At 36.8% G+C, this 14,068-nt stretch overlaps 1 protein-coding gene across 4 annotated transcripts in view; it reads right to left on the reverse strand.

Annotated features, from left to right (window-relative positions):
• LOC150084345 (cell adhesion molecule Dscam1-like) overlaps window positions 1-14,068 on the reverse strand; it is a 229,453-nt gene that overhangs the window by 11,499 nt on the left and 203,886 nt on the right. For all 4 annotated transcript variants that reach the window (XM_090375981.1, XM_090375980.1, XM_090375984.1 and 1 more), the window contains 3 exons: window positions 13,019-13,204; window positions 5,342-5,503; window positions 3,848-4,041 (listed from right to left, as the gene is read on the reverse strand). In XM_090375981.1, coding sequence (XP_090232107.1) covers window positions 3,848-4,041; window positions 5,342-5,503; window positions 13,019-13,204 — 542 coding nt within the window. The remainder of the gene's footprint in view (window positions 1-3,847; window positions 4,042-5,341; window positions 5,504-13,018; window positions 13,205-14,068) is intronic.

A 14,068-nucleotide genomic window follows, 5' to 3' on the forward strand; every position in this document is an offset into this window, starting at 1 on the left:
ATGATGACCAAGAGCTGCCAACACCACCTTAGGGCGGCCATCTAGATACTGACCAAAGCCAGTAAAGGAGGGAGGGGAATTGACTGCCTTTTGGTTCAATTAAATTTCCAACCTATTCTTTGAAGTTTCCACTGGAAACTCATGCACTACCAGTCTGAATACCTGCCAGGTATTCTTTTCAACAGTAGCCATTTTGTCTTCCAACTCTTTAGATGACAGAATCTGCTTAATTTATGGTCCAAATAAATATGCTACTCGTCACTTCAGATAATATTTGGAACATTAAGGATATACTATGGAAGGCATCACTGAGTATCCAAAGGCTTTGAAAAATTGAATCTCTGGCCCTAGATTAATGTAAATGGTAACATCAAGACCTTATCTATTTGTACCATAAAAATGTTAACTGCATGTGGTAATCAGGTGTATGTAAATTCCTGTCTGACAGGCCATTTGCTTCTCATTTAGTGCTAATCTAATGCTGTCCTGCTGGCCCACACACACACACACACACACACACACACAGAGAGAGAGAGAGAGAGAGAGAGAGAGAGAGAGCAAGAATATGTAGTGTACCTTGCAACCCTTGAAGAAATCCCAGAAACATTTCATTTGTAGCCTTCATAGTAGCATTAGCAAGGGCACATGATGCAAGAAAGTAAGCTTATATAGCATCAGCCAAAAAAAAAAAAAAAAACTTTATTTCACCATCCCCTCGCCCCAAATGTTTGTCAAGTTCTGCCTTGAATCTATTTAAGCTATCAACTTCTACGACAGATTAGCATTAGTAGAGGCATTTGATGCAAGAAAGCAAAGCTTATGCAGCATCAGCCAAAAAAAAATAAATAAATAAAAAATAACCACTTCCACTTCACCCCTCTGTTCGTTCGAAATACCTGTCCAGCTGAGCCTTAAACTTATTTAGGCTATCCACTTCCACGACAAGGGATGGAAGTCTGTTCCACCAACCAACCACCCTCTGGCTAAAGGCAAATTTCTGCACGTCTATCCTACACCTGTCTTTCCTCAATTTGAATTTATGCCCTCTCAGGTGATTATTCTGAGCAAGAGGAAGAATCTCATCAGCATTGAGCATGCTCAAACCATTCAAGGCTTTATACACCTCTATCAGATCACCTCGCTGGTGCCTAGTCTCCAGACACTGTAATTTGCAAAACTTAAGAATTTCTTCGTAAGAGCACCCCTTTGTTCCATTCACTAATCTTGTTGCCCTTCTCTGTACTCATTCCAGATGGAAGTTTGTTCCAGCAATCAACCACCCACAGGCTAACGGCAAACTTTCGCACATCTATCCTACAACCGTCTTTCCTCAATTTGAATTTATGCCCTCTCAGGTGATTATTCTGAGCAAGAGGAAGAATCCCATCAGCATTGAGGAGCATGTTCAAACCATTCAATGCTTTATACACCTCTATCAGATCACCTTGCAGGTATCTAGTCTCCAGACATTGTAATTTGCAAAATGTAAGCCTTTCTTCATAAAAGCAACCCTTTGTTCTCTTCACTAATCTTGTTGCCCTTCTCTGTACTCATTCCAACAGCTCTACATCATTCTTAAAATGAGGCCTCTGGACCTGTATACAGTACTCAAGGTGAGGCCTGACCATTGCCTTATACAAGGGGATAATCACCTCCTTATCCCTGACAGAAAAATTCCTGTATATCATTGACAAGACACCATGAGCTACTCTTGCAGACCGTCTTCACTGCTCAGAAAACTTCATATCTGCCCACACAATTACCCCCAGGTCCTTTTCATTCTCTACCGCTGTCAGTGTGGTACCACACAGTTGATACGTTACTCTGGGATTACCGCTTCCCATATGTAGTACTTTACATTTGTCAATGTTAAACTTCATTTGCCACCTCTCAGCCCATCTGCTCAACTTTTCTAGATCCTGTTGCAGCAGTGTACTCTCATTAGTGTCATTAACAACCCTGCCAACTTTCGTATCGTCTGCAAACTTGGACATTAAGACTGGTATACAATCATCAATATCATTTATAAATACAGAAAACAACAATGGACCCAATACTGAACCCTGAGGGACTCCACTAATAACATTAGTCCACGATGAGCAGTGTCCATTGATTACCACTCTGTCTTCTCCCACTCAACCATCCCTTTATCCATAGCAGCAATTTGCCTCCAATGCCACACTGCTCCAATCTGTGCAGCAGTCTTCTATGTGCAACAGTATCAAAGGCCTTTCTAAGATCCAAATATATGATATCAAAGTTATTCTTTGCATCCAGTTCCTTTGTGACTACAACATAGTATCCAATCAAATTAGTCAGACAAGACTTCCCCTTAACAAACCCATGCTGTGTCCATGCTATAACTGAAGTCTTGTCTAGATGATCCAGCAATACTTCTTTAACCAGTGCCTCCATTAATTTCCCTGGAACAGAAGTTAAACTAACAGGTCTGTAATTACCTGTCTCCCTTTGATCCTCCTTTGTGGATTGGGGTCACATTTGCACATCTCCAGTCCATGGGTTGCTCCCCTGAGTCCAGGGAAGCTCTCATAATTATGGCTAAGGGTTTGCTTACTTCCTTTGCCACCTCCTTTAATATAACTCGATAGATTCCATCCACCCCAGGTGCCTTTCTTATGTTTATCTTCAAAATATTCATTTAGTTTGTTAGCTACCTGAGCAGGATCATCAACAGTTGAACCATCAATATCAAGTGGACCAATCTGATTCATCCCTTTCTTTCTAGAGTATAGAACTCTTTAATATACTCTTATATACTCTTTAGAGTATAAAACATAAGTAAAGAACTCTTTGCTGTTTTTCTTTGCATCCTTTGCCAAAGATTTCTCGTAATCTGCCTTCGCCTGCCTAATCTCCTTTGTTACTTGGTTACAGACCAGCTTATATCTATCATAGGGTTCTCTGTCACATGTTAATTTATATGTATCCCATGAATTTTTCTTCTCTGTCACATGTCTAATTAGTTCATCTGACATCAGTTTAGGCCTAAATCTTGAACAATATTTCTATGTTAGTATGAAAAGCCTAGTAGCTTCCAAGATTAATTCTTTGAATGCTTCCCATTTTGAATTTGCTGTTGGTAACATCATCAGTTGATCCCACCGCATAGAATTTAAATACTGTCTCAGACCACTGTAGTCACCTTTACGAAAGCAAAAACCCTTCCCTTTACCCTTGATGATAGTTACCTCTTTGAGTAAATCCCACTTCAGCACACTGTGATCACTGCCACCTAGTGGTTACTTTATCTGCAGATTCTTGAGGCATGAAGAATCACTACTGATAATCAGATTAAGAGTATTACTCCCTCTTTACCTAGCTGACCTTTTCCAAAAAATGCCTCACATTTTCATGGTCTTCCTACATACAAACTGGGTGAGCTACAACAATACATGAATGTTACTGTCTCTTACCTAATAAGTTATTTCAAAAAATAAAGTGTAATAAACAAGGATCGATTATAACTGCTATAAGGATACTACACTGATAAATTTGGAATTTAAAGTGCTTCTAATATTTGTTTCACGGATACTGTTTTGCCTTTTTGGGATATGCCCCTCATGGCTAAAAGTCTTTCCTTCTTCAATCACAGATAATCTGTAGAAAAACAAGCCTGCCTAATGGCAGGGATTTATTAAGAAAAAATTTGGGCAGTCCCAATTTTTTTTTTCTTAGAAATCATTTAGATAAAATTGCTAGAACAATATCCACTACATCTGCATCAGAATTAAGATGAGCTGGGCTGTGTGCTTTTTTTTGTTTAACAGAACTATGCAAGTGCATCAGTTACAAGTTAAAATCCTTAAAAAAATAACTCATTCCTTACATTTCCCTGAGCAGCTCCAGATGTGTCCCATGGAGCATCATATGCATCATCTTCTGTTCCACCTACACTGGGATGTCTACCAGGCATGGGAGGTGGAGTATATGAAGGGGGCCTGTTCACATCACAGTATCCATCCCTACTCTGGAGACTGGCACGAGCACCCACAAGACGTCCATCAAAAGGCTGACAAGCAGCTACAACAAAAATTTACATCACAATTAAAATTACATATAAAAGAATATTAAAATAACTATAAAAGTTTTCATAAGCTTATTTAACACAAATGTTGTTTAGCATTACAAAGTTTGCTGCAATTGAATAGCATGTCAGTGAACTGATAAAATGCTTGATATTAGCTAAGCTTAAAAAAATTCAAACCAACCAGGCCTAATTTATAAAAATCAGCTATGCACATTGCACATGAAGAAAACCTGCACTTGAAACTTTAATATTTTTATTTAAACAGAATTTCTGCATAGTTTAGCAACCATAATATGAGTCACCATGTTGTATCCTTGTCAAAGTTACAGCAACTTTGCAAGACACATCACTGCAAATATAAAACAAAAAATGTGGCATTCAGCCTTGCTGCTGCAACAGCAGAAAGCTGTAAAGTACTAGGTACTCATGGTGACTTAGTGCCTACGATTTACTGAGCCCTGCTTTATCTGTTAGATGTGAGAGAAATTAATTTTGGGGGCAAGAAAATTACGGAATCTCCAAGCCCCTAACCTGACACAAGATTTGTTACTACAGGAGTTCTAGTTTTAAGAATTCTTTTTAAAGTTCATACTGCTTATTTCTCAGATATGATGCAAAATTCTTTAGCATAGAATATTTGTAAAAGAATAAGAGAAGTTTACCTCAATATGATATGCAGAACACTTCCATATGATACTCTCCAGAAATTAAAACGAAAACAATAAAAAAATCGAAAATCTTACATTATAGTAATAAATAATTAACAATAATTAAAAATCAAATGAACACAATTAAAAATTAAGTCAAAAATTAATTTAATGAAAAAAATTGTAAAACGATTTTCCATCCTGAAACTGACAATGCTTTTTGACTGCATGTTGTGATCACAGGAATGAAAATGACCAAATAGGGGTGAGCATGGAACTTAAATAGAGATTATTTGTCTTTGCCCATACATGTAATGACATGGAATAAAGAGTCTCCAATTTTAAGGGTAATATGGATGAAGAGTTCATATAAAGTTTTAAAATAATTTCAGAAAATGTATTTACCACTATAAAAATTACAGGTAGGCAAGCAACAAGTAAAGGTTTACATTTCTTTGTTTAATAAAGAATAAAGCTAAAATTATTTTCATAGCATTATTAAAATAAATTATTACATTTTCATAAACAATTAAAAGTAGCATTTACCAAATGGTTCCTTGGTAAACTTAATGGCACTGGTAAATTTTATTACATGCATTACTAAACAAAATAAAATATCAAATATAATTTTAAGGTTAACTCTTACCCAAAAGCCTTTCTTGTCTTAATGTCATCTTTTTGTAGCATACCCATGCAATGACTACAGTGGTTATAATAACAACGACAGATGCTGCTACCGGTATAACAAAGTAGGGTCGGAAATAAAATGGTGTATTACTGGAGGTGGCAGCAAATGGGATTGAAATTTCTGTAATTCACAAAACATATATTTCAGAAAAATGCCAAAAAATACATATTTATAAACAAAAGGGTATAAATAAAATTATAAATGAAACAAAAAAAATTAAGAAAAGCTAAGATATAAACAAAAAATATAAAATTAATTTACAATAAGCAATACTCTCCATAACTGTAAACTAGGAACTAAATAAAACATTTGGTCAACAACGTAAATTCCCAGAACTTCATGTTGATTCATGTTAATGCATACCACTGAATTCATGTTAATTCGTGTTAATGCATATTATTGAATTCATGTTAATTCATGGAATTCGTGTTTATGCACATTATTCAATTCATGTTAATTAGCATTAGCATTATCATTAGTAGAAGAATATGATGCAAGAGAGCACGCTTGGCACCTCCGTAGCCAGGTGGGCAGGAGCAGCTTCTTGATCAGACCGGGGTTTGAGCCCATGACCACCAAATACGGAGGATGCGGAAAGGTCAGGAAATGACCACTGCATATCCCTGGAGCAATATGCCTTAGTTGCTAATGCTCCTAAAAACCAAATAACAATAACAACAAAGCATGCTTATATAGCATCAGCCAAAAAAAAACCCTTCCCATTTCACCCATCTATTCACTACAAAAATTTGTCTAGTTCAGTCTTGAATTTATATAAACTTCAACTTCCACAAGGACAGAAGGAAGCTTGTTCCATCAATCAACCACCTGCTGGCTAAAAGAAGATTTCTGCACATCTATTCTACAGCTTTCTTTCCTCAATTTGAATTTATGCCCCCCCTCATGTGCAAAATCTAACCACAGGAGGAAGAATCTCATCAGTGTTGAGCTTGCTCAAACCATTCAAGACCTTATACACCTCAATCAGATCACCACGCAGGTGCCTAGTCTCCAGACTCTGCAATTTACAGAATTTAGGCCTTTCTTGATAGTAGCAACTCTTTTTTCCATTCACTAATCTCGTCGCCCTTCTCTGTACTCATTCCAGCAGTTCTACATCTTTCCTAAAATGAGGTCTCCAGACTTGTATGCAGTACTCAAGGTGCGGCCTGACTATAGCCCTATACAAGGAGATAATCACCTCCTTATCCCTGCTAGCAAAATTCCTATATATCATTGACAAGACCCCATGAGCTACTCTTGTAGCCTTTTGCACTTCTTGGTGATTGCTTTCTACTTCTCTCTCTCTCTCTCTCTCTCTCTCTCTCAGGGTAACTCAGAAATTTTTTTTGTTTTGGCTAGTGCAGCATAAGCCTCAGGCTTCCTTGCACCATATGGCTAATAATAATAATAATATCTGACTGCACAATTACCCCCAGGTGTTTTTCATTCTCCACTAACCTGAGTGTAGTACCACACAGTTGGTATGTTACTCTGGGGGTTGCGCCTCTGTAGCCAGGTGGGAAGGAGCAGAGCAGCAGTGTGTAGCACATGCTTCTTGATTAGACCGGGGTTCGAGCCCGTCACCACCAAATACGGAGGATGCGGAAAGGTCAGGGAATGACCACCGCATATTCCCGGAGCAATATGGCCTTAGTTGCTAATGCTCCTAAAAACCAAATAACAAACAAACAAACAAACTCTGGGGTTGCTACCCATATGCAGCACTCTGCATTTGTCAATGTTAAACTTCAGTTGCCACCTCGCGGCCCATCTGCTCAACTTCTCCAGATACTGTTTCAGTAGCTTACTGTCATTAACAACCCTATCAACCTTTGTATCATCTGCAAACTTGGACATTAAGCCTGATATACCTTTATCAATATCATTGATAAATACAGAAACTAGCAATGAGCCCAACATGGACCCCTGGGGGACACCACTAATAACATTAATCCACAAAGAGCAGTGTCCATTGATTACCCTCTCTGTCTTTTCCCACTCAACCATCCCTTTATCCATAGCAGCAACTTGCCCTTAATGCCATCCTGCTCCAACTTGTGCAGTAGTCTCTTCCATGTGTAACAGTATCAAAAGCTTTCCTAAAATTCAAGTACAGCCACTCCCCGACTTACGTAAGGGTTACATTCTGCGGAACTCTACGTAAGTCAGAATTTCCCTAAATGCTTATGCAGCACTTGCAAATTTGATTGAAGAAAATCTGATTGAAGCAAAAAAGAAATGTTCAACGAACATGTAAATAGAATTATTTATTCAATTTTTTTATTTCACGCACAGGAAAAATTACAAAAATTTCAAAATTATAAAATTACAAAAAGAGAGAAGACAGGCATAATGTCAGCAAGTTTTACCTTTCGAGCATCAGTGCCAGAATTAACTCTCCAGCTGATAAGCATGCCGCTGCAGAAGTTGAGGGCTGTGGAGATTTAGAAGGGTTTTTTTCCAACACATCACAAAATTTCTCTCCAGCTGCAGAATTGGCATTGGCAACTTCACCGCATACTTTAATGTTTTGGAAACCAGCACAATGTTTGAACCTATTAAACTACCCGTTGCTTGCCACGAACTTGGCTTGGGATTCACCGTACTTATCCTTAATATCTTCATAAATACTTCTTGATTTTGCTTGAATAGCCATTGGACTCAGGGGCACTTGCTTCTGAATCTGATTTTTCATCCATATTATTAATAGCTTTTTCATCTTCAATATAGCATCTGAACGCTGTTTTGTGATTACTACTGATCTTCAATGCATTGATCCTTTAACATGTTCTTTTATACGCGCACTGTCCCTTAAAATAGTATTCACCATTGAAACAGCGAGATCTCATTCTGTGCAATAGATGACAAACTTTGTCCTGCTTCGTACTTCTTAATTAATCATCTTCATTTCTAAATAAATTTTGTTTTGTTTCCTAGCACTAACAACACTTGCAGCGCCTCCGTAGCCAGGTGGGCAGGAGCAGCAGTACGTAGCACACGCTTCTTGATTAGACTGGGGTTCGAGCCCGTGATCACCAAATACGGAGAATGCGGAAAGGTCAGGGGAATGACCACTGCATATCCCCGGAGCAATATGGCCTTAGTTGCTAATGCTCCTAAAAACCAAATAAACAAACAACAACACTTGCACTTTCCGTTGGTCACTTTTTCTTACCATTGCAATAATAAGTAAATTGGAATGAAGAGAAGATTCTGAAAATTTATTTATTTGTTTATATGATCGAAGATTTCAGTGAAGGGGAACTCATTTCACTATAATACTGTAACATAAAAACCCACAGAATTCCAGTTATCGGGATTATCGCAAATGCAATAAGATCGAGTTTACTACCCATTTATAATAGATTGTGCTAACAGAAAAGTCCAATAAACTGGAAAGTGCAAATTGTTTTAATTGTTTTATGATGGTGACCTCCAAATATGTGTTTTAGAAAAATATCACAAAGGCATTCAAAAATTGATTCTTATAATGGAACATATGATAACGATGAAGGTGTAGTACAATTTCCATTATAAAAATGACCTTTTAGAGGGATAAATAGCTTAATTATACAGCGAAAATTTCAACTTCCGAAGTCTTGGAATGAATTTAAAAAAATGTGTTATTGGGCTCACATTACGATATTTTCACAATACCTCCATTTATTCCTACAGGATGCAAAATATGTTTCAACGATTTTTTTAAGTTTTTACTGTCCAGCAAAAGCTTGCGTAAAGTCGAATTTCCATAAGTCAAGTATGGAAATTCGACTTTACGCAAGCGGAAAGTTGAATTTCCATAAGTCAAGTATTACGTAAGCTGGAGAGTGGCTGTATATGATATTAAAATTATTATTTTTTGCATCCAGTTCCTTTGTGACCACATTGTAGTATCCAATCAAATTGGTCAGACAAGACTTCCCCTTAACAAACCCATTCTGTGCCTGAACTATAACTACAGTCTTGTCTAGAATGGAATGAAATTCCATGAAATTAATGTTAATGCAGATGACTGCATTTCAAATTTCATCTTTTGGAGGCCATTAGTTGCATAAAAAATGAAGCAAAGGACCCAATAGTATTTCAATTATGTTGAGGAAACACTGCCTAACAAAACTACCTTCATATCTTTTGTCTTTATTTAAACTTAGCCTTCCCACCAGGATTTCAACGTCATAAGAGTAGCCAAGCCACAAGTTCCAGTCATAAATATCACTGAAACTTGTGGATTGGTCACTCACACAGCAACAACACTTTTGGGAAAATGATTTTCTAGCCCAGCACGTTACAGTGGTAACGAGCAAAAGCAGTACTCTTGATGGCAAAGGGAAGGGATGTTGCTTTCACAAAGCTGATTACATTGGTCTTGAACAGATTTTAAATTCTGTGCAGTGGGACCAACTGATGATGTTACCAACGAAAAATTCCAAATGGGAAGCATTTAGGGAAGTAATCGAGAAGCTATTAGGCTTTTTATACAACTAAAGATACTGTTCAAGTCTTAGACCTCGATGGATGTCAAATGAACTGATGAGAATCATGGTAGAGAAAAAAATTGATGGGATGCATATAAATTATCAGATGATACAGAAGCCTACAGTATATATAAACTAGTCTGCAATCAATTCACAAAGGAGGTTAGACAAGCCAAGACAGATTACACAGGGTCACTGCCAAAGAATCCAAAGAAAAGTAGCAAAGACTTCATCACTTATGTAAAAAATAAAAGGGGATAAACAACATTAATCAACTATATATGAATGGTTTAAACTGTTGATCACCTTACTCAGGTTGCTGACAAACTGAATAGTATTTTGCATCTACATTCACAAATGAGCTTTTTTTTTTTTTATTTTAGAAGTATATTCTATAATTTTATTAATGATTTTATGATAACTGAGAGGAAAGTGGAAGAGAAATTGTTGAAGCTAAATATAAAAAAGAAATCTGGTATTGATGGTATCTATCCAGTTATATTAAGGGAGGTAGTGAAAGAGGTAAGTAAACTTTTAGTCATAAATACAAGTTATGAAAGTTATGTTTTGCATTATAGTGTCCAATCAGATTCATCAGACAAGATCATCCCATAACAAATCCATGCATCCAATATAATAGCACTCCTGTCTACATGGTCCTGTACTAATTCTTTAACCAGTGACCGCATTATTTTCATGGAACTGAAGTCAAACAAACAAACATTCACATATTTCCAGTCCATAGGAACCTCCCCCAAATCCAAAGATGCTCTCGTATTTATGACTAAAAGTTTACTTACTTCTTTCGCTACCTTCTTTAATATAACTGGATAGATATCATCCACACCAGATTTCTTTTTTATATTTAGCTTCAACAATTTCTCTTCCACTTTCCTCTCAGTTATCAATAACCCTTCCCTTTACCCCTGATGGTAGTTACCTCCTTGAGTAAATCCCACTTCAGCACACTGTGATCACTGCCACCTAGTGGTTCCTGTATCTGCAGATTCTTAATGCATGAAGAATCACTACTGATAATCAAATCAAGAGTATTGCTCCCTCTAGTTGCTTCCCGAACATGCTTAATTACAAAACAATCATCCAATAAATCCACAAAAGCCTTGCTAGTGTGTGAGTAACCAACCCACAAATTCCAGTCAATATCTGGGAAATTAAAATCTCCCATTATAAGACTCTCTGATTTCCTGGCCCACTCTATTTCCCTGTACAGTTCCTTATTATACTCATCAGAGTCATTAGGCCTATAGCACACTCCTACTCTCAATTTTGATCTCCCAATGCTTATGTCACACCAAACTGACTCGACACTGCACTGTCCAGCGATGTCGACTGGCTTCACTTCCTTGGATTGTATGTATTTCTTAACTAATAGCATAACCCCTCCTCCCTTCCTATCCTGTCTATCCTTTCTGTAGACATTGTACTCCCCAAATTCCAGTTCTGCATTACTTATATCTGTGTGACACCACGTCTCTGATATCCCAACAATATCCGCCTTTGATGCTTTGAGCAATACTTCAAATTCATCAATTTTATTTACCAAATTCCTAGCATTGGTGTACACACAAGTATACATGCACCTGTTCTTTTTCTTAGCTACCCTAACACAACCCATGTGTTTACTTGTACCCCAATGACTCCCAGCAGTCTCTGAAATATCCTGCATCTTATTTTCCAAGCTGCTGCTCATTCCAATAGAAGCAGTGCAAGAATCACTTTCACCTCTGCCAGTAGCTACTGTGAATCTATTAGTCCTTGTATCCCCCCAATCTAGCAGTTTTCTGACCCACCTAACACTGTCTCGATAGCATCAGCAAACATTCTTGCACCCTTTCTATTTAAGTGTATCCCATCCCTGTAGAAGCAGTCTCTCCTGTTAACAAGTACAGACCAGACCAAGCTGAAAAAAATTCTACCCCTTGAGCCTTGCACAATCTTTCCAGGGCCGAACTGATCGACAGGGCTCTCATCATATACTCCCTCCTATCGGGTCTGGGCAGAATTGCAAACACTTTCAAATTCAACCCTAATTCACGGCTTTTTTTCAACAGTGACCTGTACTTGTTAAGTAATTCCGCCGGTCTCCTACTCTTAATATCATTAGTGCCAACGTGTGCAACTATATCACCTTTTGTGCCCTTAAAAGATGATATCCGCTGTACAACGTCATCAACCTTTCCACTGGCAGACATACTCCATTTTTGTTTTCCCAGTGCTTGTCATAGCAAATTGATTCAAAATTTCATTTGCCATCCACATCAATAGATAAACAATACATTATGTCTTGTAAGGAATAACATTTCATGGATATATTTATTGTGTGTGTTTAAAATTAGAGTCATTTGACTTTTAAAAGTTTATTTTGGCTGCTGTTTTAGATATTATTTAGAAAATATTATTATTAGAAATTTATTCTGTTGATTATAAGGTATGTAGAGAAAGATTCTGGATTATGAGATACAGCATTTGTCAATTCAATCATATCAATTTTAGAGTTTAAAATAGCAGTCCTGCAAGGCCCTTCTTCACTACGTAACATCAAGAATACAATTCCTTAATCTTTGAGGCCCATAGCAAGTCACATTCGGACCTGTCAAGCACATACAACTATCCTTTTCATTTGTCTGGGACTGATTCTTAGCCATTTGGAATACTCTGAGTTGGCATTTTCCCAATGTCACCTCTTCACAATATTTCCAGACTGGAGTTTCAGCTTCAATATCTTCATAAAGCCAAGACTTTTTCATCAAACCTACTTGAAGAAAATCAGTCTTGCTTTTGTTATTAACCTCTATATAGTCTGTTGATAGTCTCTTAAGAATTTGATTATGAAATGCTGATGGATGATGATAAACCAGGTAATAACATAAAATTGCTCAATGTGACAAGCATTTACTCTGGTACCTAATGCATAAACTTGTGTGTGTGAATGTTTGCTCTTTTGAATTCAAATTTATATGTCAAACACTTTGATTAAAAATTAAGGAGAAGTAATCTTCCACTTGCAAGTTATTTCAATTTGAAAAAGTTAATAAAAGGATCAAATAATTTAAATATAGAAAAACAGAATAGACAATACTACAATCAGCAAATTAAATAACTAATTTAAATTTCTGCACTTTGTAGCATTTCTTACCTTGAGGTGCTGTTGTAAAATCTATAGTAGGAGAAAACTCGCCTCGTCCATAAACATTATATGCTGCTAACCTGATCTCATGTCGGGTGGAACCTTTTAAGCCAGTAAGGTGAAATCCATTCCTCTCTCCAGGAAGATGAATGTGTTCCCAGTCATCACCATCCTCACGGAATTCCAGGAGATATTCTAAATGTTAGTATCATTATTTTAACATTATTAATGGCTGCATTATATTTTAAACTTATTTACAGATATAAAGCTTTTTTAATATAAGATTCAAAGATTCAATGCTGAAAGGTTGCATTTTTATTCAAGATAACAATGCACAGTAGAGCTTAATTCTCTTGTATGAATGACAAAAATAAGTTATAGAGAATGGTGGCTAAAACTGTAAAACAAGACTCCTAAATGTTTATGTTAAGTGGAAAACCTGCAATGCTATACAAAATACTTAGTAGTGGCAACAAAACTGCATTCATGATTACAGCTAATAAGACTGAAGTGTGTGGAAGGACAAGGAGGGAAAAATCACATAATACAAAAGGGTGATTCATATTACAACCACAAAAGTTATTTTAAGTTTTAATCACACAATATATAAAATATATATTTTAATCTTCAATATAATTCCTATTACACCATATACATTTCTAGTTACAAATGAATGATTGCATTCTCGAAGACAATGTTTCCCAAACTGGGGTCCATGGACCAGTTTCAGGGGGTCGGCAAAATAGACCCTCCGGAACTGGTCAAATTATTTGTTCTATGTATAGCCAATTGATGATAAAGTTATTATATATTTATGTAAAAATAAGAATAAAGTTGAGTCATTTTAAACATAAAACTTTGAATTTTCTTTTCAAAAAACCCAATGTTCACACACACACACACACACACACACACACACACACACACACACACACACACACACACACACACACACACACACACACACACACAGCGAAGTAATAAATGGCAAAACTGGTATGGAGACAACAGAAACGGGTAGGTATGAGACATTCCTTTAGACTGGCTATTGATCTGCTC

The sequence above is a fragment of the Mastigoproctus giganteus genome, chromosome 6 (genome assembly GCF_048544385.1).
Source record: "Mastigoproctus giganteus isolate SK-2022 chromosome 6, ASM4854438v1, whole genome shotgun sequence".
Classification (NCBI taxonomy): domain Eukaryota; kingdom Metazoa; phylum Arthropoda; class Arachnida; order Uropygi; family Thelyphonidae; genus Mastigoproctus; species Mastigoproctus giganteus.